This window comes from Macadamia integrifolia, chromosome 7 (genome assembly GCF_013358625.1).
Source record: "Macadamia integrifolia cultivar HAES 741 chromosome 7, SCU_Mint_v3, whole genome shotgun sequence".
NCBI classification, from domain to species: domain Eukaryota; kingdom Viridiplantae; phylum Streptophyta; class Magnoliopsida; order Proteales; family Proteaceae; genus Macadamia; species Macadamia integrifolia.
In genome coordinates this window covers 14,146,297-14,171,192 of record NC_056563.1, presented here as the reverse complement: position 1 = coordinate 14,171,192, position 24,896 = coordinate 14,146,297, and the positions used below count along the sequence as shown (strand labels likewise).

General features: G+C 39.6%; 1 protein-coding gene, 2 long non-coding RNA genes and 2 pseudogenes across 3 annotated transcripts; 3 read left to right on the top strand and 2 right to left on the bottom strand.

Annotated features, from left to right (window-relative positions):
- Positions 1-3,975, top strand: part of LOC122083258 — a 9,855-nt pseudogene extending 5,880 nt beyond the window's left edge.
- Positions 3,976-4,612: 637 nt separating this feature from the next.
- LOC122084132 lies at positions 4,613-6,715 on the top strand. Its single transcript, XR_006141841.1, has 2 exons — positions 4,613-5,925; positions 6,014-6,715. It is a non-coding gene; the product is annotated as an uncharacterized LOC122084132 (long non-coding RNA).
- A 1,111-nt stretch (positions 6,716-7,826) lies between these two features.
- On the bottom strand, positions 7,827-13,363 carry LOC122084130 (annotated as a pseudogene).
- LOC122084765 (pentatricopeptide repeat-containing protein At2g22410, mitochondrial-like) lies at positions 11,999-13,072 on the bottom strand. Its single transcript, XM_042653200.1, has 2 exons — positions 12,426-13,072; positions 11,999-12,353 (listed from the first exon to the last, which is right to left on the bottom strand). The coding sequence occupies exons 1-2, from the start codon at positions 13,070-13,072 to the stop codon at positions 11,999-12,001; spliced, it is 1,002 nt and encodes a 333-aa protein (XP_042509134.1).
- A 210-nt stretch (positions 13,364-13,573) lies between the features above and the next one.
- On the top strand, positions 13,574-23,916 carry LOC122084131. Its single transcript, XR_006141840.1, has 2 exons — positions 13,574-14,209; positions 23,613-23,916. It is a non-coding gene; the product is annotated as an uncharacterized LOC122084131 (long non-coding RNA).
- Positions 23,917-24,896: the final 980 nt, after the last annotated feature.

Here is a 24,896-nt window from a genome sequence, read left to right as displayed (position 1 = left end):
CCAAAGGTTCATTTGGAGTTTATCCTTCTTAAAATATTTTAATTGTGCTTCATTTTAATTGCCTAATTAAATAAACGATCAAAATTGTTTGCAACAAATCAACATACACCATGATACAGTGAACAAAATATGGAATAAGAAATCAGACATCCTAAGTAATTTTTTTTCTTTTTTGAAATTACTGTTTCCATAAATATAAATAAAGAGTTTTCTTTTACATGGTCCTTAACATATTTAAAAATACAAACCCAACGAGTTCCATCATTTATATCAACACGATGCAATTTAAAAGCAGCTAAACAGTACAGTTAAGAAAGCTATGAAACATCTAGCATCTAGGGATTTCAGACTCCTAACACCAAGGTGTCTACTAAGTGATGACTACACGTTCTTTAGGCAATCAAACTAAATAAATTTATTAAATTTCAATAAATTTATACATTGAATTATTGTTTCTTTTTGTAAATACTCAAGTGATGAAAAGTTAACCATCTTTAAGTTCAAATTTTAGAACACAAGGAAAGTAAATGTCACATATACTTTCAGAATTCTCAAAAGCACTCAAAATTGTTTTTGTATGATATGCTCACTTGTCCCTCTACTCCATATCAAAGCCAGTACTCTTCGGCTGCTCATCCTATTTGATCGTTTGCTTTACCTAGGATCTTTGGCTTTTTGGCCTTTTTTTTCCTGCTTAAGGTTAAGAAGTTCTCGAATGATTTGTAAATAATTTTGAAATTTAATAATTCAGCAAGAATTTCAATCAAAATTAAAAGATTTGAAAAAATTCACGTCTTCTTTGTGTTTTACAAACTGATTGGGTACTCAAATTTGGACTAAGATTTTCTGGTGGGTACTAACTAATTGGGTACCTACTGAACCTAGGAGCTCAGTTGTGATTTTCTAGAAGGGTTTTGATAAGGGATAACTCATCCCAAACTCAGGCCCCATGTCCCATCCCTATTTAAAGAAAATATCCTCTACTAAATGGATTGATCGGACCCATCTAATGGTGATTTGATCAGAAAGGAAATCCAATTTTACTGTGAAATGTCACTTCACATGTGTTCTTTTCCTTCTCTATGGGTGAAGGAAAACTTTCAAACTTATTGGACTGAGTTTTCCTCCACCATGGTGATCATCGGTAGCTTCAAATGGCCAAAGGAAAGCGTCGTTTTGACCTTGTCAATAGAGGTGGGAGTGTAATCTCCCAAGAGTCCAATCAATTTGTCACTTCATTAGGAGGAAGAATTTCCTTTTTCTCTAGTGAAGGAAAACTTTCGCCTTAGCTCTTATATAAAAGTAGGATACTCTGTTAGGACTACAAATAGCGCAACCAAAGGGAGGGAGGAGGGTGAAAGGGGAAAGAGGCACGGCCCAAAATAAGGACCAGCCCCCCCCCAAATCCTCATTTTTTCCTCGTTTGGGATTAGCAAGATCATGCAAATGTATCATGTGTAATCCTTCACCATCTCTTTCCCCCACTTCCTGCTAATTAACAGTTGTACTGTCTAGGAGACCCAAGCTGACACTGTTAACAAGAAACCTATCATAAACAATATAGAGAGAGGAATTTCTTCAAATTATTGATTATTATTGATGAAAAAGATGCAGCCAGACAGGATCAAAATGCATTGAGCAAAGATGAGAAAATTGGAATGATTGAGCAGCTCAAATTTATGCATAATAGAAGGAAACGAGCTCATACGAGCATCTTTTTTTTATTACCTGGCCTCGCATGTACAATTCTATTAACTAGAGAAGACCAATACAAACATCCTGGAAAAAAATGGGGAACATATCTCTAGATGTAAATGCGATCTCTAGGAACGAAAGTTTAGACAAATATCAATAGAAAGTTTTATCAACAATTCATAGTTCACAAGTATGCTTACCACTTTGACTGTTAGTATGCATGAGATACATGAGTGTTTATTCCTTATTTAACAGATAGCAGACAAGTATCAAGTACATAGCTAGAGTTCAAGCAAAGACTTTCCATAGCTCTAGGGGCAGCTAAAGGTAGATATACCAAACAAAATCCAATGAAGCTTCTTTCAACCTTGTCAAGAAGGAGATTAACTGAAGATATCATAAGTTCACACCAAATGTGAATTTTCAGGTCTCCATCATTTGCATTAGCTGAAACCTCCTGTAGCACACAAGAACTTAAAAACAGCTAATGTCTTGGTTGACAAAAACTTCACCGCTAAAGTTTCAAATGCAGGGGTTTCTAAACTATTTGAAAGGATTGAAGAAGCAGATCCTTCATCAAGTTCAATTGACCACAATGATTTTCAAGACCCAGAGTGTCTTCGTTTCTTTCACTCATGTTTCTTTGTATGAAGAACCATATTGGATCTTTAATCTGTCAAATCAACCATGGGTGCAACAGGACAATCAAGATTATTCTATGAAATGGGTGATATATACAGCTTTGGGATATTTCTTTTGGAGCTCGTAACTAGACGGGAGGCTTCACAAATTAACCTAAGATCTGGTGAAAGCTTCAACAGTGGGTAAATATGCATGCTCTGTATATACTTTATTTGCAAAATGGAGCTAATCTTTGAGCACTTAACATCTAAAATGATTCTTAAGCACTTCACATCTAAAATGATGTTTATACCCTGGTTACAATACCAGAAAATAGTAAGCACATCACAGTCCAGCACAGGGCACTGAGGATGAATTAACAAGTTCTGCGATTAGAGAAGAAGAAAGGGAAGAGGTTCAGAAGAGAAGAAGAAGAAATAGAAGAGAACAAGAAGGCGTTACCTCTCTGTATGAGCTATACGATGATGAAGACCTTTTAGGGGAATATTTGAGGATTACAAACAAATCTCTCCTCAAAACATTGAAGCTTATCGATCTCTATCTCTGGAAGCTAGAGTCACTCATAGGTGGTCTAAAAAAACCCTAAAATTGGTCCCAATACCTGCTCTGTGATTACAATAGATGAAGAAGAAGGAGAAGAGGTTAGAATAGAAGAAGAAAGAGGTTAGAAGAGATGAAAAAGAAGAAGGAGCCGAAACCGAAGTTACCTGCACAGGAGATTTCACAAGGGGGGCAGCTCCTGTTTCTTCTTCTCTCCTCTCTCTATGCGCGGACTCTGGAATTATCTGCAACGATTGTTCCTAAATATATTCTCTCCTCAAAACTTTGTGAAGCTTATCGATCTCTATCTCTGGAATCTAGAGTCAGTCATAGGTGGTCCAAAAAACCCCTAAATTTGTTCCAATACCTGCTCTGTGATTACAATAGATGAAGAAGAAGGAGAAGAGGTTGAATAGAAGAAGAAAAGAAGAGATGAAGAAGAAGAAGGAGAAGAGGCGAAGAAGTTACCTGCACTGGAGATTTCAGAAGGGGGCGAGCTGGGTTCTCTCTTCTCTCCTCTCTGCTCTCCTCTCTCTATCGCGGACTATCGGGAACGAAAATTTCAATATATTAACTTGAAACGAAACACCCCCGACAAAACAGCCTCTCGATGTTTCATCAAATCGAGGATTTTTCGTTTTTTAGACACTTTCAGTTTGAAAAAAACAGAAACGAGACATACACACAGCAAACGGTTTTATGCGTTTTTTCATTCTATTAACACGAAAAAACGCCAGAAACGTTTTTTATGAACAATACCAAACAGGCTCTTATTAAGCATTATGGATGTATGATCGATCTCTTGGGTAGAGTTGGGCGTTTAGAAGAGGCTGAGCAATTGATAGGGACCATGCCAACGAAGGGGCAAATGTTGTGATATGGGGAACACTGTTGGCACCATGTAGAACTCAAGGTAACATGGAAATAGGAGAAAAGGCTGCAGAGAACTTGGCAAGGTTAGAACCAACTCATGAGGCTGGTAGAGTCTTACTATCCAATTTATATGCTGCAGGCAGGTGGCATGATGCATTCTTTGTGTGGAGACCAATTCAAAACCAGGGACTGAGGCAGTTGCATGGGTGTAGTGGTGTTATCTGATAAGCTACTACCGCATCAGTTTTGTTGTCCGCCCTGTTTTAGTTCAATGAAGTTTTTCTCCTTGAACAGAGACCGTTATTATTAGTGGAAAAGACGAGGATGAACTCCAATGTGTATAGTTCATTGTCAAGAGAGAGGGGATGAAACTAACATGAATATATACCCCTGCGGAATTAAATTTTTAGGTGATTTACATCAACTTCCACTAGCGTTTGCTTATATTACATTCTCCCCCTAAAAAATCATTTATTACATTTAAACCCAAAAAATAAACACTATTAGACTAGTGTTAGTTTTAAAATACAAAAAAACACCACTCATCCTCCTCTTCTTCTTCTTCTTCTTCTTCTTCTTCTTTCATCAGTACCTACCCAAAACTTGGGTGAATCAATCTGATCCAATCTAATCCCCAATGATTCGATACTAATCCACTCGGTTGAGACCGATCCCGAATTTAAACCTTGAAAATAGTAGGCTATACAACTTCTTGATGAAAACCAAGGTCTAGTATTTCGTAGCTTGACCCAAACCAAACCGTTCGGTGATCCCCATTGTGCTCATATAAAATCCTATTAACTTAGAATGGTAGGTAACCGTTAAATGCATATCCAACTCCTTGAAACGCGCAGAAGTAGTCTCTCAGTCATAAATTTCCCAAAGCATCAGACCCATCAACCATGGGCGACAGTAGTGACACCACTCGGCCATTGCTGCAAGGCATCATCAATGACCAAGCTCAATTCTCCGAGCTATCCTCAAAAGCTGTAGAGGAGTTGTTGGCACAGGAGCAGCCAATGTCTATGGGACAGTGGCTTAGGCTGGTGGGTTGGGAGTCCATGCTGCTATGGTATCTATTTGGTACTTCAATTGTTGTCTCAATCTTCAATTTCATGCTCAGTTTGGTGACCCAGATGTTCATTGGCCATTTGGGTGCCTTGGTGCTTGTTGGTGCCTCCATTGTCAATGTTGGAATTCAAGGTCTTGCTTATGGGATCATGGTGAGTCTTCTTTGAATCTGTTTGGTTGAATACACTGGGGAATGTATTTTCAGGTAGGTACTGATGAAAGAAGAAGAAGAAGAAGAAGAAGAAGAGGAGGAGGGGTAATTATGTCTTTTTGTATTTTAAAACTAATAGTAAACTAATGGTGTTTATTTTTTGGGTTTAAATGTAATAAATAATTTTTAGGGGAGGATGTAATATAAGCAAATGCCAGGGGAGGTTGATGTAAATCGTCTTAAATTTTTCGAAAATTTATCTTGTATCACCCCTATTTTCAAAATTTGTATGAGATATCACTTTAAATTTCCAAAAATACTTGGGATATATCCTGTTTTGAAAAAATAATGACTCTTAAATCTATTCCATCAGCTCAGAAAGGTTAAGTGATGATGTGTCATTGTTGGTAATTTTTTAAATGACAAGTTTACCCTTAAACTTGTTATTTTACCTTACGATGTAACAAATCCACCATTGATTTGATCGGCCTTCCTCCTTTGTCTCTCTCTCTCGGCTGCTTGTTGGACTCGGTGGAACACAGAACCTGCTGCACCATCCATAGCCGGAGAGATCGAAGTCGGTGAGGATGATGTGGCCGGATTGTTGAATGAGTACATTTTCAGGCTTGAGATCACAATAGACGATGTTCATACTGCGTAGATACTCAATAGCGCAAACGATTTCGGCGAAGTAGAATCGGATGATGGTGGGGGAGACGACATGATCTGTCCGACGGTAACGGAGCACGATCAGATCACCGCCAGGAGGGTACAAGAATATCCCTGGTCCCCAATGGAAAACTACTAAAACGACTATTCATTGCGAAATAGAGCTAACGAGAGACGGTTAGCACTTAGCAATAGCTTCGTCATTGATCGTAGCGCACGCTGCGAAGGATCGGACTGCGAGAGCCTAAAAGATGCAAACCCTATTCTCTGTGGTGTCTAAGGAGGTAAGTGTCGTCTCTCTCTCTCTCTCTCTCTCTCTCTCTCTCTCTTTTGTTTGTAATTGTGGACTCTGATACTTTTTAGTCTTCCCAGTAGTTTAGAGGGAAGGCCCCTGCTTGAAATTTAAAATTTTCATAGGACTATGCTTCATCAGTCTCCACAGTGCCGAGAAGGGTTGGAAGAAAGGGGTTGTTCAGGCGAGAGAGACCCGAAACTTCCCGTTTAGCCCGACGTTCAACGTCGAATTTGATGGCTGCTACAATCTCAGGGCAGCCATGCCTGAGTTCTGCCTCAATGGCTGCAGCAATGTCGTTGAATGGTTCAAACAGAGTAGCAGAGGTGAAAATGATGAGAAGTGGTTTTTTTATTCATATTTGGTTTTAGGGTCAAACAAGTAATTTTCATTTTTGAACTATTTTAGGGTCAAACAAGTAATTTTCATTTTTAAACTAACGACGTTAGACTTTAGGGGTACTATTGATATTTTTGAAAATTTAAGGCGATATCTCATATAAATTTTGAAGATAGGGATGGTACAAGATAATTTTCTTAAATTTTTTATAATTTAATCACATTGGATTCCTTTGATGAAGTAGACTTACTAGGTGATTGTGCACAAAATATTACTGTCATGGGCTTGAACTTGGTGAAGTGGGTGAGGTTTGTGACCTTTATGCCGGAGCAATGTCCACTTCCTTTAACTGTTGAGCAGCAGACATGTCTAAACACCTCAACCTGATGTGTAGGTGCTGATGCATCACACCACCAGAAGTTTTATTTTGACAAGTGAAAATCGAAAAAGAAGAATGAAAGAGAGAAATTTGATCCTCTTTGGAAGCAAAGTATGAGAAAAGAAGAGTGACACCACAGAGAATCCACAAATGGGGTCCGATATTCACACTATTTGGAACAGTAATTTTTTTTTTTTTTTGGAAGATGGGTACATTATAGAAAAAGGGAGGGGGGTGGTAGGAGGGAGAAGATATTAGCTTAGAGACTCAAACTCAAGACCTCTTGGTGAAAGTGGGCTCAGCACACCACATTATACTCCCTTGGTCATGATTTTTTGAAGCTCTGTCTGGAAATAAAAATATACAATGATGTTCTCACAAGATTTTTCCTTAATTTTTTTGCACTGTTTGGCTAGAGAAATTAAAAATAAAATCTCTAAATCTTTTACTCATGACCCAGCAAAACATTTCAATTTGTGTCACACGCAGCCATCTTTTCTCTCTTATTTCTTTTATGTAATTTTTTTTTTTTTACTATGACTCTTAGTAATATAATGGATTGATTCAAGCTTTCTTAATCCCTCTCCACCCCCGTTAACTCCAGCTCAAACTGCAATCCATGATTAGGTTTGAAAACACAACCAGGCCAAGAGAAATTTCATTAAACTTGCAACGTATTAATACTGTTTGGTTTTGGATTCTGATTCTCAATTGAGTTCAGAATTGGAATCATGTTTCGAAGGCTATACATGTGCTGAATTCTAGAATTGGACCCAAAATCAGAATTGTACTACAAGCCAATTCTTGAATTTTGAGCATTTTTCTTAATAATGATCCTAGCCAAATGCATGACAAATCATTTTTTTCCCTGCACATTATTTAGAGAAGACATGCATGTGTATTGCGGCTCCCCAATCTTTGATAGTCAGAGACTCAGAGCTCAGTATACTAGGTCAAGGTTTCGGATCTTAAATGTTCACCAAGTAGAACAAAAACCTGCAAAACCCATTTATGATTGAAAGTTAGGCCTACTAACTGGATACAAAGGATCAGCTATTTTAACTCCAAAATCCACCAATGTAGAATAGCATAGCTGGTGCTATTAATAATAACTACTTCCTCCTTCCCTCCTCCCCCCACCGCCCACCCCCCTGCTTTTCACAAGAATCCTAGCAAGACCAAAAGGCACTACTAGTTTGAGAAGTGAACTTTCCTAAGATACAATCATCAGTTCCCTCACTTATTCACACTAGTGTTGGACTACTTTAACTGTACAATCACCCCCATAAAATGTTAGTTGAAAGAAGATTTATAGTTCACTCTGGATTATCGTGCAGCAGCAGCACCCATTGCCCCATCTCGCCCTCTTCCAAGCAGAACCAAGGCAAGTTCCTCTTCACTCCATTGCCTCAATCCCTTGGTCTCTTCAAGACATCCATCTCCACCTCCATTACCTATGTTGGAGTGCATGCCACCATCAGGCTCACAAGCCCCGACACATAGGCCTGTCAAGTGGCCATATCACAACCAAGTGAGATCTTCCCATCAATCACACTCGCCAGGAACTCCAAGTGAGCCCTCAAGATCTTTGGCTGCCGCTTTGTGGCAGAAGATTTTGAGTCAACACCCCAAGCAAATGTTCCACAAAGTATCGTAAAGTATGCCAGTGCATAACCTCTCAGCATTGCCACCATGCCCCCTACACGCCCTTCTTGCTCTGACCCATGTGTAGATATAAACCAAGATGGAAGAGTTTCTTTAATCAAGATTGAACCAGACTCAAGCCACCAGATAACCACACCAATGAATCCCCCAGTGAAGCTGCAACATTTACCCAAGTCATTGCCATCGCGACTGAAACCTGGCCTTATCTCATTCCATACTCGGTCTTCTTCAATTTCTCTATTTTCTCTTTCAATAGCCCGTCACCTGCTATTTCTGTCACAGACTGCATTAAAAGACAAAGTATCTCCTCTTTCATAAACATGATATCTCTGATAGACCGATACACTCTTAAGTAGAGGATCCCAGGGGCAACAGGGGAGAAGCCTCCATGGAAATGGCCAACGCCATGACTGAGCAGTGCCCCGACACTAGAAAGTTGGAGATTGGTGAAGCGTTCAGGCCAAGTGTAGCTGTGAAGCAGCTCTTCAGGAGCTGAACCACTGCATCACCACTGTGGTGGAAGACAGCCCAAGATGCAGAGAAGACGAGAAGTCACTCCAAGGCTCGACTTTCTGGGCCCACAAAGAGGACACAATCGGCATGCAAGGCCATGGGCAACCAGCTGCAGGGGTCTCCAAGGCTGGGCCTGCTAGGTTGAGGAAGCGTTCTGAGGCTCCATCAAGTTTAAAGTTATTGTAAAGCTCACATAGGCTGCCAGGGACAGTGGAAGTGTAGCTGGAGAGCTTCCTCCTGCCAGCCAAAATGGAAAAAAAGTATAAGAGTGAATAATGAGTGAAGCCAAGAAATATCCTCCAAAAGTGCAGCACATTCTTATTCCTATTACCAGTTACACGAAAACATCTTATTTTTCCAGTATATGTATATATATATATATATATATAAGTAATTCCAACAGTATCATATGAAACCCCCCTAAAAGAAAAATCCCCCCACCCCACGCCTGGCCTGTCTTTAATTGTTCCATCCGAGGATCGCTTTTGGAGTCTTGCTGTATGTTGTCTAACCATTCAAGATAATATGATAGACTGGATGAATTAAGACTGTAAGTGGCTTCGAATTTTTAGAGGGGGGTGAAGAAAGCCTGCAGGGAGGATGCAATGGGTGACCCAGAACCGAAGCAGTGTTCACTGGATCAGTTGATTCCATATCTGCATCTGAAGACCCACTTTAGTCTGTTGGTTGTATCCTAATCAACCATTCGAAATAACGTGATAAATTGGATGATTAGGATTCTGAGTGTTGCTTTTATGTTAATCTAGAATCAACTTTTAAGACATACACCACATTATATTGGCATAGATCCCCCCCTCCCCAAAACCAATCTGATGGTTAAAACCCAAAATCATGTGCCCGAGTCCCTCATCAGATCAGGACCCTTTCCAAAACATTTTTTAGCATTTTGAATAGCATCAAAATAAAATCTTGGTAATCTCAACTATTTCTAGCTTGGAATTCAGCTGTAACCCATGCCATGCTGTTTTCCTAGTTCTAAAGTACAGTGACATGTGCTATGAATGCTGTTGAGGCAGGATGAATAAATTTTTTATTGGGTGTTAATGCGGGAATGTTCCTCAAACCAAACTTCAGAAATTGATAGATGGTAACAAGAAAAGACCTGCAACAAGGCTTGGAACATCGACAGATTGGCAGCAGGGTTGCTTCCCTCATCCTTTTGTTTCAGAAATATTTCCAAGTTACTGTGTCCTGTAAATATGGCCCATCAACAGAATTAACATTGGAAGGACACCTATAGTGGGGGTAAATCCCAAAATCATACATCAAGGCAGAGGCACATTGCAGCACATGAACCTTTATTGACTCTGTAATTCCTCAAAGACTGCAAATTCTTTTATTTTTCGCACTGAAGTCAAGGCAATGTACTAAATTTGACAGGAAATGTCCTATGTAAAACATAAGTTCATAGAGAGACATTGGGGTTGGCAAAGCTGGACCCATGTAGTTGGATGAGGCTTAGTTGAGATTGAGTTTCTTCCTTTTTTGTTCTTTTACTATACATATTTTAAGTTGAGGCCATGTAGCTGGACCCATGTAGTTGGGATAAGGCTTAGTAGAGATTGAGTTTCTTCTTTTTTTTTTCTTTTAATATGCATATTTTAAGTTGCTACAGTTGAGTACAATTGAGACTATCATGAGTTGAGAGAGAGAGACATTGGGGTTGGCAAAGCTGAACCTAAGAAGCCACACAATGAGAAAATCTGAACACTATCAACTGATGCTATTCCAATAAGAACATTCAGCAATGGAGTATAACACATTAAATGGCTTTAACGGGAGGTGACAGCGATCTTATAACAAACTGAACAATGTGTTCTTGTAAAAGAAAACAAAGTCTACAAAAAATAAAATAAAATAAAAACCTCCCAAAAGAAAAATGCTGGTTTTGTTTTTTTTTAAGTCAAACAAGAAGCTAACTGCTGAGGTAGAGTAAAACATAACTAAGCTACATTTCAAGTCCAAAAAACATTTATTGAACAAAGAATGTAATGTCTCAATACCTGTATATTCCAACCACGAATTAGAGATGCCCCACAAAGAATGGTAGAGGCAGACATCTTCTCATCATCTGATCCATTTATTGCAACCTCAAATATCTTCTCGAGCTCTGCTAAGCTTCCATCAAATCCATGAGATTAAATTCAGTGGCTTTACCCCTGGGTAAATTTACAAAAATAAAAATCTGGAAAGAAACAGGGTGCTATTGAACAACAGGACACCATCTAATCTCAAAGGGAGGATATAAAGCAAAAAGGTGAACTCCACAGATGAATTTGTTGTCAGACATGCATTGTGGTATTTTCTCAACTCTTCCCAACCCAATCCACATGCTGGAAAGCATGCCCAACTTATCATACTCACTTGCCCAGAAGTGTTCAAACTTAAACACAAGTAACAGATCAATAAGTATAAGCAATTCTTTCCTGTGGTTCATAACCAAGATTAAGTTTATAGATGTCCTTTTCCCTGCCTTCTTTGATCAGTTAGCGAAACCAAAACCAGAAGATTCAGCCCCTGAAAACTTGTATATACCTTGTATTGATCATAAAAAAATCCCAGGTTTTGTAGTGATTCAATAACAAAAGAATTATTTCTCTGCACCATAGTTCCTCTTATACCGCATCTCAATTACATTGTAAAATTCCTCTGTGCATCTTTCTGTATCCAACAGCCCTTAGTACATCATTTTTTGGATCTTTTCCTCTCCCTTGCCCTTACTCCAGGGAGCCAAACATGGAGTGAGTTTCAGTACATTCTACTCCAAAAATAGGTAACTTGTTCACAAGTTAGTCCATGGAGGAGCAAGACCCTCCCTCAAAATGATGAAACCGTTTCCTATCTCTAAGTGCAATCTCCTTTTAAAAACTATAGAAATGTGCTTAATAGCAGAATGGCAATCCCCACAAACCTGAATATTCTTCACAATTCGAAGCATTGATCCAGGCTCTGTGCAAAGAAATCCAAAAGCTAGAGAGTTTTTCAATGTGGTACCCAATTAACTTCTTTTTCCTCTTCTTCTTCCACATCAAACATGACCCTTTTTGTCTGTCGAATACCCAACGTCCTTTATCTCCCTAGCCATGTCTTCCCTCATCAAATATATCTCATCAGTCTTGTCATGGGATCTATCTCCTGCTACAAACTCTTAAACAACACCATCTACCTTGATCAAACTACTCCCGGGGACCTGTTTAATTCTTCTTCTTCGCATAGTTCTCATAACTTCCTCAGCATCATCTCCTTTACCAGACTCTGCATAAATGTTTGAAAGAAGAATGTAACGTCCACCATGGTCTCGATCAGATTCTATCAGAAAACTCCCGACCCTTTGACCCATTTCTATATTCCTATGGATCCTGCATGCACCAAGGAGGGCCCCCCATATTACATGGTCTGGATTTATTGGCATACAATCTATGAACCTTTCTGCTTCCTCCAACAAACCTGCACGGCCAAGAGGATCTACCATGCAGGCATAGTGATCCAAATCTGGCTTGATCCTGTGAACATCATGCATTAAATTGATGTAATGGAAACCTTTCTCCACCGAACCCATGTGTTTGCAAGCTCACAAAACAGATACTTTCCAGTGCAAGCTCACAAAGACCAAAGGTGCTTCCTCACTTTGGACATTGAGTGCCAACCCAGAAATGGCTGATGTATAAGCAGAAACATACTTCTCTCTTGATGAATGAAAGACTTGCATTGCTAGATTGATGTTACCGCATTTTTCGTACACGTCATTGAGAGCTGCAGTAATTATCGAATCAAAATTTGTATGGTTCCTTTTAATGTAAGAATGAATCCAAACCCAATGATCCAGAACTCCTAATTGAGAAGAGTCAGAAAGAACGCTCACCAGAACTGCAGCATTCGGTTTCTGATTTAATAGTTCCATCTCCCCGAGCAAAACTAAAGCTTCCATTGGCTGCCTATGTTGAGCATATCCGGAGATCGTAACACCCCATGAGACCAGATTCCTCTTGGGCATGTGGGTAAAGAGCCATTGCGCATCATCAAGACAACCAAACCTCACCAGCCCGCCGATCAGACTATTCCGTGAAACCTCATTTCTTTCTGGCATTTTTTCAAAAACATAAAGAGAGTCCCATGACATGACGTCCAATTCACACGTTTCATCAAATACCAGTTGTGCGTCTTGCAGTTTCTTACAAACCAAATAGAACCGGATCATCATATTGCGGATGAACACGTCCATTCCAAAAGACTTTTTGAATGAATTCTGCCATGGATCGAATATTGCCGTTGACGAGTGGCCAGTGGCCACAGCTATTGGATTTGAATCCCATTTGTGATCCGGTGGCCTCTATGCTCTTATGTCATCAATACACACTCATTTTCGGCTAGTCAAAGGCGGCGGGAGGCGCACGTGGTGCATGGTGGGTGATAAACAGACCTTCAACAAAGGAAGAAAATAAGAATGTCGATCAGATTCTCGTATGAAAATTATTCTTGTACCGTCTATTCATATATTCATATAAGGTAGAATTCACCATAGAGTTGGTTATTGGATGAATCTGTGCAAATCAATCGGTACAAAAATGATTTCGGATTTATAACAAGCCGGGTTGATTGGTTGCCCATCAGGCTTATCCCTCGCACCTTGTACTATCTATTATAAATACGTCGGGTTTAAGCCCGATAAATTTATTAATCGATGCATACCTCGACTGGTCTTTAAACAACCAGGCTGAATTGGTCGAACCGGTGCGAGCTTAGGATCGACACGCTAGGTAAGACATGGCCACCGTCGCGTTGATAGACCAAAGTTCGCCTTTCCACTGACTGACTCGTCGGACTGCCTTTCTGACCCTACCGTTCGTCTCGTTCAAGGTCTTCGCCTCAACTTCTCTGAGAAAGAGATGGATTCAGGGGTAGGAGGGCATCGCTGGAGCGTATTCGACGGCGTGAAAGCCCTACCTTCCAGCCCTGAAGCCCTCATGGCGGAGATCAACGCGGCCATTGCTGCTTCTGAGTATGTCCATGCCACCTCTTTCCTCCAATCCTTCGCTTCTTCTTCCTTCTCCGACGAGACGATCAACACTTGCGGTTCGGGGTCGGAGACAGGTCCAGCCCAGCCCCAGCCACAGTCCCAGCCCAAGTACGACGCTCGGCTGGCCGACGAAGCATACAGGGCAGGTTGTGCTGCTTTGGCCGTAGGGAAGCCCAACGAGGCTCTCCACTCTCTCAGAATTGCTCTCTCCAAATGCCCTCCTGAGAAGCGCTCCGCCCTTACCAAGCTCCACTCCCTCATCTCTCTCGCCTCTCAGCAACTCCAAGAACCCACCGCGACCTCGAATTGATTTTTAATCAGCTCTCTGTTACCTCTCTTCAAGTATGTTACTAGATACACTTGTGCAATTATAAATCTTTAGCATGCTTGGGTTCTTGTTATGCGTTCTTAAATCAGTTTTCTGAGATTAAGATTAGCATATGCCATTTATCTTTAATCTTTTTATTTATTATTTGGTTATTTATAGTCATTGCCTCATCGGTGGGTAGAGAAGGGAAGCCATCGAACCAGTCAAAAAGAGAATTATACCCACCCTGTATGTTGGTTCTAAATGGCTTTAGGGAAGGTAGAGGGAAAAATATCCTCTCTAGAAGCTAACCTTAACAAAAAATGATAACCTTTAAAGTGCCTTACATTCCGGAGACTGTTACCAGTATAGTCAATATATTACGTTCTCCTTCTGGCCTGGTGATTCGGTTAGAAGTTCTTGTTGTGGTCTCATATGATTATTGTTATTATTATTATTTTTATTTTTTGGTTTGGTTTGGTATTGTGGTCTTATGTTCCAAGGAGTTACATCTTTTATAGCTGGAAACTAAGTAAAGAGTCTCAGCTTTTGGGAAACCTTTTTCTGAAATTTTTGATGGTCTATATTCTTAGATGCTTCTCCATTAATTGTCCAACTGGGAATCACTAAATTAGTCAGTCAGTATCGGGCTGTTTTCATTTTTTATGCATATGAGTGTCATAACCTCTTAAAATTTTTTATTCTCTTAGAATCTCATAATGGCAGAAATAGTTAGTATATATGGGTTTTTGGAAAAGGGAAACAAAGGAAAGGTGGTTGGGGGGGGGGGGTTAGGTAGATGGATTTCTAATGGAAGTTAGGGAATTGATGTTTGAAAAAATATTATGAAGATTCATGGGGACTTTTATTTATGATGGGTTTTAAGAGGATGATTTTTTTTTTGGGTGGGGGGGAGGATGATATAAGGCTGGTTTCAAGATGTACCCAACCTCAGTTACAATAAAGCTCCAACTAATCAACTGAGCTCAAAGTAGGTACTGATTACAAATCTGTTATTAGAATATACAACCAGCATTACAGCACCCCAGACAAAGCTTAACAGTCTCTTGCGTATGCCCACAAATACACAAGGGATGACGACATAGCAAGAAACAGAAAATTACCCTTAGCCGCAGGTCACAAAATTAGGTCAAACTTGTGAATTTCAAGAACCACTATTAAACTGACCAGATGGGACAGCAACTGTGGTTGAAGGTGGAGTGTAATGACCTTGTTAAGCTCCAAAAAATTGGGCCTGATCTGATGAGAGGTGGCTGAGTTCTGGAGGTTCTTGAGGTCATCAAAAAGGAAACTTTAGGGTGATTTTTTATAACTCCTAGATCTAATCTCAGAAATCCCTCCAAGGTTGGTCGAGTCCACCTTCTGGAGGACCAAATAAGTCCCTCAAAACTCAGCTTCAATAGCCCCAGGGACAGGGGGATTTGAAGATAGGTTGCTGCCCAGAATTTCCTCACCCCAAGCCCTGCCTCAAGTAAGGGCTGAACAGCTTCAATCAAGCTTGAAGGTTGACCTTCAAAGTTGTTGTAGTTTCTCTCAATAAAGTCTTTGGATACTTGAGAAATAAAAAAACTAAGAAAAAAGAGTAAATGGAATGATGAGAAGGGGGAAGGAGAAGAATGAAATGGATCAGCCCCCCCCCCCCCCCCCCAACCCACCCTGTCCTTGGGCTTCTCACCCTTCTCAAGGTTGTTGGGCATCTCACCCCTCAACTGACTCTCCCAGACATAGAAGATAAATTCAACTTTTCATTAATCAAAATCTCTGTCCTTGTACAATCGATTTTGGCCTTTATATAACTTTGGCCAAAATTACAAAATAGAAAGTCCTATTCTTAGAAACTAAACTGGAAATAGAAACTCAAAGAAAAGGGGAAGCTTTTGAAATAGAAACTCCTCAGGTAATAGAAGACTTCCTAAATTACATTGTTTGCTTTTTGAGACTTAAACAAAGGATTGAAAAATAGTAACTAAACTCTCCACCAAGCTGGAATTGATCCTTGCAGTCCAAGTCCTCACTAAAAGACAAAAATCAGCCTCATTGTAGAAATCGATAGGAACATCTGGAGGCTTCTATAAGGCTGCAAACACTCAGTCAATGGTTGGCTAGAGAGGCTTCACAGAGACAAAATTGGAGACCCAAAGGCTGTTGGAACTAGAACAAAAACTAGCCAAAAAGGCTGCTGGTCTGATATAAAAAGCTAGGTTTTCTTCTATTTATATGATTGAGTCCTTTGATTTATGGCATCGTAGATTAAAACATCATAGTGCAAAATATATAAAGAGATCTTCTAATCAAGTTCTCATAGAAGGCAATAAATAACAGACAACTGACAAATGTCAAGTTTGTTTAGAGGCTAAGTTCACTAAGAAGCCTCACAAGTTGGTAGAGAGACAAAGTGAACTTCTAGACATGTTGCTTAGTGACTTAGGTGATTTTAACTCACATAAGTCAAGAGGAGGTAAATATATTTTGTTACCTTTGTAGATGACCATTCTAGGTACACTAAGATATATCTCCTGGGGAATAAGGATGACGATGAAAATTCTTTTATGTCCTTTATATTGGACATTGAAAATTAATTGGGTAGAATGACAAAAAGATTAAAAATTGATAATGGGACTGATTATGGTACTTAAAAGTCAATCAAAATATTTTGAAGAAAATTGGATTATACATGAGATTACAGCTCCTTACCAATATGAGTCGAACGGAGTTGCAGAAAGGAAGAATAGAACCATGAAGGAAATGATAAACTCAATGTTGATAAGTTCAGGTTTACCCTTAAATATGGGGGTGGGGGGAAGCCATTATATCGGCTTGTTACATCCTAAATAGAATCTCTTAAAAGAACCTTCTACTATTTGAATTGTGGCACAAAAGGAAACCTACTTTGAAGTATTTGAAGGTTTGGGGATATTTGGAATACCTGAGCCTGAGAAAAGGAAACTAGGACCCAATCGTGTTTCTTGGGTATGCACAAAATAATGCAGCTTATAGGTTTTGGGTGATCAAGACCATAGAGAACCTATTTGACCCCAGCACTATCATTGAGTCAATGGATGCTGACATTTTTGAGGATATATTTCCTATGAGGAAGGACTTGTGATGGAGGGCCTATAGAGAAAAGGGAGAAATCTCTGAGAGAAATTAGAGTTGCAGGGGAAAAGAGAAGAATAGCACAAAGAGGGGGAAAAGGGGTCACACGTCTTGCACCATCCCGGCACTAAAACCTTCAATTAAATTCATTCTCAAAAAATTTGTCTAATTACTTAAGTTACATGCCTTTATATAATAAACTGAAATTAAAACTTGCCTAAATAAAATCGAAAACTAAATTAGCAACTACTAAATATTTCCTCAAGTCTAACTAATAAAATTAGAAACAAAATAAACTCAAATTGGTAACTCCCTAATGGACTAACAACTACCCAAAATAAAATATTACATATTTTCCCAAATTAAACAACTCAATATTTCTTAAATAAAGTAACTCCTAAAATTTCCTACTAATCCCAAAAATCAAATCGGATCCGGTTTGTCTTGGTTGAGATTTCCCAAAGGGTCAATCCAGTTCATCCTCAATTCTGCATTAACTCCCCTAGTGTTGAGAAAAACTCATCCACGAGTTTTAAAGAATGATAACAATAAAATTCACGCATGGGGGTGAATTGCTCGTCGTCTGCATTGCGAACAAAATCCATGATGTGAAGCTTTGGAGGTGCATTCAAGTCCGAAAAATCATGGGGAAAAACGAACTCATGATGATGAACAATTGGCACTGCATTTATGCCCTTCATTACTTGATCCACAATTTTCTCACTTTCTGTTGTCATCACCTGTTCCACAATAGGACGTTATTCCACTTTTGTTGATGTATCTGGTTTGCTTTGTGGTTGTATTGGGGGTATCACTTTCTTTGACTCAATCAATCCATAAAGATTAAATTTCTGATGCATGTGGTAAGCCTGGAGGGTGCACAAATTGTTGTCACAATCAAGGATGTTGTCTCGTTTTTCCAACCAACCTCAACCCAATTTAATGATGTGTTTAGAAGAATCAAACACTTCACAAAAAGCACCATCATAATAATGAGAAACGGAAAATTCAACAAACACATCATCTTCTAACCAAAAAATGATTTGATTGGTCTTTGACAACATATCCACCATAGATGTAGGACAAATTGTCATTTAGTCGCTCATCAATTAACAATTTAGCAGGCTTTCCATTGGGTAACCACACTTGAAATTTGAACACAAAGGAATTCATAACCAATCTTGTGTCGAAATTGCTATCGGCCCACAATTAACAAGTAAACCAGTTTTCAAAGAAGTAGTGATTATTGTAAATAAACTGAAGTTTCAAGAGAGTTAAAGGGATAGGACTTAAAGGGAATTAGCAATTACTAATGGGCTACTCGGGGGATGGGACTTAAAGGGAATTAGCAATTATTTGGTGGGGTTAAACTAGGAAGCAAAATAGAGGTAAGGGCTATGGGAGAATTAAAGGCAAATGTAAGGGTAAAATAGCAAATCAAAAAAGAAAAAAAGGATTAACACCAAACTCACGAATCAAGGAAGGGATTAGAGTCGTCTTCAACCTCGGGTTGGGAACCAGAAGTGGAAAACAAGTTGCAGCTTCAACGCAGAGAATTTCGTCCCTAGAGCTCTGTTGGATCTCATGGTTTAGGTCAAGGTTCCCAAGAGGAAGGCGGCAACGATCCTCCAAGAGGTTTGACGGAAAACCAGGAAGAGATAGCAACCTCAACAGAGGCGTCGAGGCGAGAAGGTCAAGCACAGGTAACTAACCTGGTCTCTCTTATTCTCACTTCTTCTTCTTCTTCTTCTTCTTCTTCTTCTTTGAACTTTTGCTTTCTTTTTTTGGCTGTCGACGACACACTGGGATAAGGGGTGGTTTGATCGAAGGGGTTGGGAGAAAGAGGAGGCGGTGAAATGGGGCTGAGTTTCTCTGAGGGATTTTTTTTTTTTTTCTTTTGCATAAGGGGCGATGGTGATGCAGTTGCACGATGGACTTAGAAAAAAAAATTTTTGATTTGATTCTCTTTGGATTTAGAAACAATTTATTTTGTATTAGTTAGCTTCTAATTTTATATTAGCTTCCATTTTAAATTAGTTACCATTTTGATACTTTGAGTTTTCTTTTATAAGCCATGTAATTCACTAGTAAGATTTAGATTTGAAATTTTGATTTGAAATTGGATGTTTGCTTGGCTAAAGCTTTGGCTGCCGTGACTCTCTTTTCTGATTTTTTTTCTCTTCTTCTTTCCCTCTGTTCTTGTTCTCCTTCTTTTCATTCTCTCTAATGCTGGCCGAGCCCCTGTTTCTGGGCTACAGTTTCAGCACCAAGCAAGGGATCGATCTCTCTTACCTTTGATCTGTTGGAGCTGAAATTTTGTGTGAAGATTGCTCTTCCCTAAGAGATCAAAACCCCTGAAACTCTGGTTTTGGAAATCCCTCTCATCACAGGGTAGAGTTTCACTTGCAGGTCTGGACAACAGGACGTCACCGTAGAGCTCAGTTTCAGTAGCCTGGAACCCCTGCATTGCTTGTTGCCTAAGGAGACTTTTGATGGTTTTAGTAGGGTTGTGAGTTGCGACCTCTCCTTTGAAATTTCATCCCAAACCGAGCTCTCTTGATGAAGCTCCATCGATCTGAATCCTCCCATCTCTTTCGCCCCTGTTCTGATCTAAGGTAGAAGATAACACAATTGTGAGTTGCCCCTTTTCTGTCTTTTAGGTATGATTTACCATTATGCCCTTCTTTTGGTCTGTAATTATCTCATATCCCTATTCTTATTTCACTCCCTAGTTTACCCCTTCAAATAATCATTAATTCCATTTAAGTCCTATCTCCCAAATAGCTCATTAACTAATTCTGATTATTTACAATTCTGCCAACCCCTTTATAACTTCAGCTTAATTACAATTCTGCTATTTAGTTAAAGCTTTATTTCAATACAATTGTTATTGGGTGTTGCCTTTGTTTTATGGAGTGTTTAAGTGGGCCCTAAGTGATCCGATTCCTGTTCTTGGAACCCGGATCCGCATCAAGTGGTATCAAAGCAAAATTTCTTGCACTTCCGTAACCATGACAGGTAACGTTACCAATGGTGAGTTGAACAAATTGTATCGCGAGTTAGTCGAGAACCAACAGAATACTGATGCTAGGCTTGAGAGGACTGAGGCCAACTTTGATAAGTTTATGGAAGAGATGATTGCCTTTATAAAGAGGTACGACAAGCGAGTTGAAGAAGGATCCTCTACATTACCTCCTCAGCTTAACACTTTACGGATCAAAGACACACCTCAGAGGCAGCAACTTGATCCAGTTGTTCCCTAGGATGTTACTCGGCAATTTTCTGATAGAGATTATGGCATCAAAGTTGAGGTTCCCGAGTTCAGTGGTGAAAAGGGACCTGAGGAATTTCTTGATTGGCTTACCAAAGTGGAGAGAATTTTTGCATATAAATCTCTTCCAGATGTGAAGAAGTGTGAGCTCATCATCACCAAGTTTATTGGGTATGCATGTTCATGGTGGGATGATGTACTACATGCAAGGTTTGTCAGAAGACTTGGACCCGTTACTAATTGGGAGGTCATGAAGCAGATCCTGACTGAAAAATTTGTTCCTCTTAATTATGAAAAGGTAATGTTCCATAAATTACTTAACTTGCAACAAGGGAACAAAGATGTAGATTCCTACACCCTCGAATTCCACAAACTGTCTTCAAGGTGTCGACTTCAGGAAACAGACCAGCAACGGGTGATGCGATATATCAGTGGGTTAAGTACTGAGATCCGACTTGAGTTGGCTAACACTGATTTCAGGTCTGTTGATGTGGCAGCGGCTCATGCCAAGACAGCTGAAGAGAAGTCCATTTATTGGAAAGGTATGCTCAAGACTTCTTCAGTTTATAGACCTCCACCGCGTATGGAGGAAAAGAAGCCTGAAGCTTGCAGAGTTAAAGAGAAAAGGTCAGAGTTCAATAAGGATAGTGTTGGGGTGAAGAATATCATATGCTATGGTTGTGGCGAGAAGGGTCACTATTCCAACAAGTGTCCCAACAGGACTCATTCTGTGAACGTAGCAGAGAAGCAGCCGACAGAGAAGAGTGAAGATGAATCTCATTTATATCTTTATCCCCTTGAGGACGATGATATTATCGATTGTGAAGATGAGGATGTAGAAGCTCATTCAGCTAGCCTTTCATCTTTTTCGAATAGACTAGTTGATAAGGCTCCTCTCTTCAGACAGAAGGGTACTCTCCTGCACGGCTCCGACCCTATTGATGTTCATGCAATTGTTGATACTGGGGCAGAAGCAAACTTCATATCTGCTGAAATTGTTCGAGCACACAACCTTCCACAGAAGCAACTTTTCAAGAAGATTCACGTGCGAGGTTTTGGACCCACATCTCGAGAAGAGGCCACTGCAGTTGTTTGAGTACACTTACAGTTTGGGCCAATACAATACCATGTCACCTGTTTGGTCACCCCATTGGCACACTGCGACATTCTTCTAGGGCGACCTTGGCAGCGACATGTAGGCATTCTCTATGATGGCGCACGGAATACCATCCAGGTGAAGCAAGGAGGTCGTATGTACTTAATGAGGTCATGCATTATCAGACATGCCACGTCATCGACCGACTCCTGCTCCAGTAACACTTCAGTCTACTTTCCCTCCTCTTGGTGTTATGTTTCCATCTCATGCTTCGAGATATGTGCCACCTCATCAGTGAGCAACTTACAAGGGTATCTTGGGAGCACGACCTAACTCGACGGAGTCGAGTTCTTCTAAGACCGGGAGAGCTGATGCAGTTGCACGATGGACTTAGAAAAAAAAAATCTTTTGATTTGATTCTCTTTGGATTTAGAAACAATTTCTTTTGTATTAGTTAGCTTCTAATTTTATATTAGTTTCCATTTTGATACTTTGAGTTTATTTAGTAGTTGCTAATTTAGTTAGATGAGATGGTTACTTACCTTTATATCTTGCCGAAATAAACTCTAAAACTAAATTAGCAACTACTAAATACTTCCTCAAGTCTAACTAATAAAATTAAAAACAAAATAAACTCAAATTGGTAACTCTCTAATAGATTAACAACAACTACCCAAAATAAAAGATTACATATCTTCTCAAATTAAATAACTCAATATTTCCTAAATAAAGTAACTCCTAAAATTTCCTACTGATCCCAAAAATCAAATCGGGTCCGGTTCGTCTCGGCTGAGATTTCCCGAAGGGTCAATCCGGTTCATCCTCGATTTTGCATCAACTTGCCTAAGATGGATAAATTGGGATCTGATGAGAGAGACTTGTTCTATGAAAATGATAGTTAACCTAGTTTTAAAGCTCAATTAAGGAGAAGTCAGAAGCAAAGGGAAACCACCGACTTAGATTTTGATATGCTTATATATTTTGTTGACAAATACCCTGTTACATATTAAGAGTCGGTCACTGAGGAGAAACAGAAACGTTAATCTTCCATTTATTTGATTGCTTCCTTCTATGATCCTCTGTCACTGCGTTTGCTGAGGGAATTAGCAAAGTACCAGTTCCTAATCATATCTGATGCAGTTTCCCATATTTTGCCACATGTGTGGGATCCTCCAGCGCCTGTTAGAGCTTTTCCTTCTCAGAATACTACTTGTTGATCTCTAAACACCCCAGAAAGGGTGTGCAGATATTATTAAATTGCATCTTTTTTTCTGTTAACTCAAGATATTCTTTTGATTGTTTAAAGTGTCATTATATGAGTCAAAAATCTGATCTCTGATTTGTGGACTTGGTCTCTGTCCAGCGGTTGGCTGCAGCCCCGATCTTGTTTGGCCTGGATTGATGTCATTTTGTGCCACTGGTGAGGAGTTATTTCCATGTTAACAGGTAATGAAGCGCAGATCTGACAGGATCTCATCTCATTTTAGACCTAATTCACTTACTAAGCAATTAAAGGTATATGGATAAGTTTTATATTCAAAATTATTTGTTCCATCATTAGTTTATTGCCACTTTAATTTCAAATATCCTCTGAAGAGATCTTGTCTTGTAGCAATTTTTTAAAACAAGTAGTGAGTCATCTTGTAATAGTTGCAGTACTTTGCAGCTTTTGCGTTTCTAAATGAGGTTCCTTCACCTCTTTGTAATTATGTTAAACATTAATGGGGATGTTGATAAAAGAGATGCGACGTGTGCCACCATGTGAAAATTCTGTAAGCAGCATAATATTTCCTGGAAATTTTCTTGTTTGCTGTGGAGTACTGGAGTTCAGGTCCATATTTCTTGTTGAGACTTGCTTCTTCTTAAGTTCTTCAAGATCTATTGATGGCTCAGGCAATTTATGTCTCCTTTTATCTTTGTATAACTAACCATATCCGGCTTTGTTTTGTTTCAGGATGGACCCCATATATGGAAAATTAAAGAAGTTCAATCCTCGAGGTTTCAGAATGCTACCACATTCTCATTAGTGGACTCATATGTGTCAGAAGCCATGCATCTGAGTTCTTATGATCTCGTGTTCTATTATAACGTGATACTTTCGTTGTACATATTTGTTCCTCTAATGAGCCCCAGGCTCTTTTGCTCGAGTTATTGCCCCTTTGTTGTCTCAATACAATGGAATGAGATCCTTAAAGAGTTCTTGGACAACTTCAAGATCACTCAAGTATTTCTTCAACCAAACTTCTTCTTTGGCTGCATTACTGGTTTCTATATGCTCAGCCTCAGTGGTATAATCGGCTATAGGCTTTTGCTTTGTAGTTCTCTAAATAATGCCTTCACCATCCATCATGAAAATCATCCCCGATGTGATGAGTTTTCTATCACCTTTGTCGGTCTAAAAATTAGAATCCTTGTACCCAATGACTGATAACTGATCAGACCCATAAAGCAAGAAATGATCTGTAACATTTCTTAAAGGAAAATTATCTATAGCATTTCTTTAAGGAAAATTATCTATAGCATTTCTTCAAGGAAAATTATCTTGTACCACCCTATTCTTAAAATGTATATGAGATACCACTGTAAAAAATCAAAAATGGCAAACGTACCTCTAAAGTCTAACACCATTAGTTTAGAAATGAAATTTACCTTTTTGACACTAAAACAAAATCCGAATAAAAAATGCCTCCTCATTTTAAACCCTAGGAAAAGAACGTATGTCACCCTTCCGCTCTCAAACTCGAACACTGGTCCTTGCCCCCAAACTATCCCGGCAGCGAAGTCATCCTAGGGTGAGTTATTTTGAGTCACCATGGGTTTCACAAGATTGAAGGTAGGAGATGCCGGAGCTGCAGCAGGTAGTGATGTTGTCGTTTGGAAGCTAACCCATCTGTCGGAATCCACAGTAGAGGTGTCGAACTCATCGCATTCTGGTATAGTAGCAGGATGGAAATGGTGGCGACGAGTTGGGATTGCAGGGGTTGAAACAAAGAAACTGTGGGTGGCGGAAGGAGGCCATGGATGAACTGTTGGAGAGGGAATCCCCAGTCAAGCCTCATCTTTGGAGTTCTGTTGGTTGAGGATGAGAGTGGCGGAATAACAGGTGTGTTGTTGGAGATGCGCAAAGGTGGAAGAAGGGGAGGCCAAGTTGCGGAGGAATGGTAGAAGATAGGAGGACGATGCGTTGGCATCATAACGGGAAGGACTTGGAAAGGAAGAAGAAATTGATGATATGATG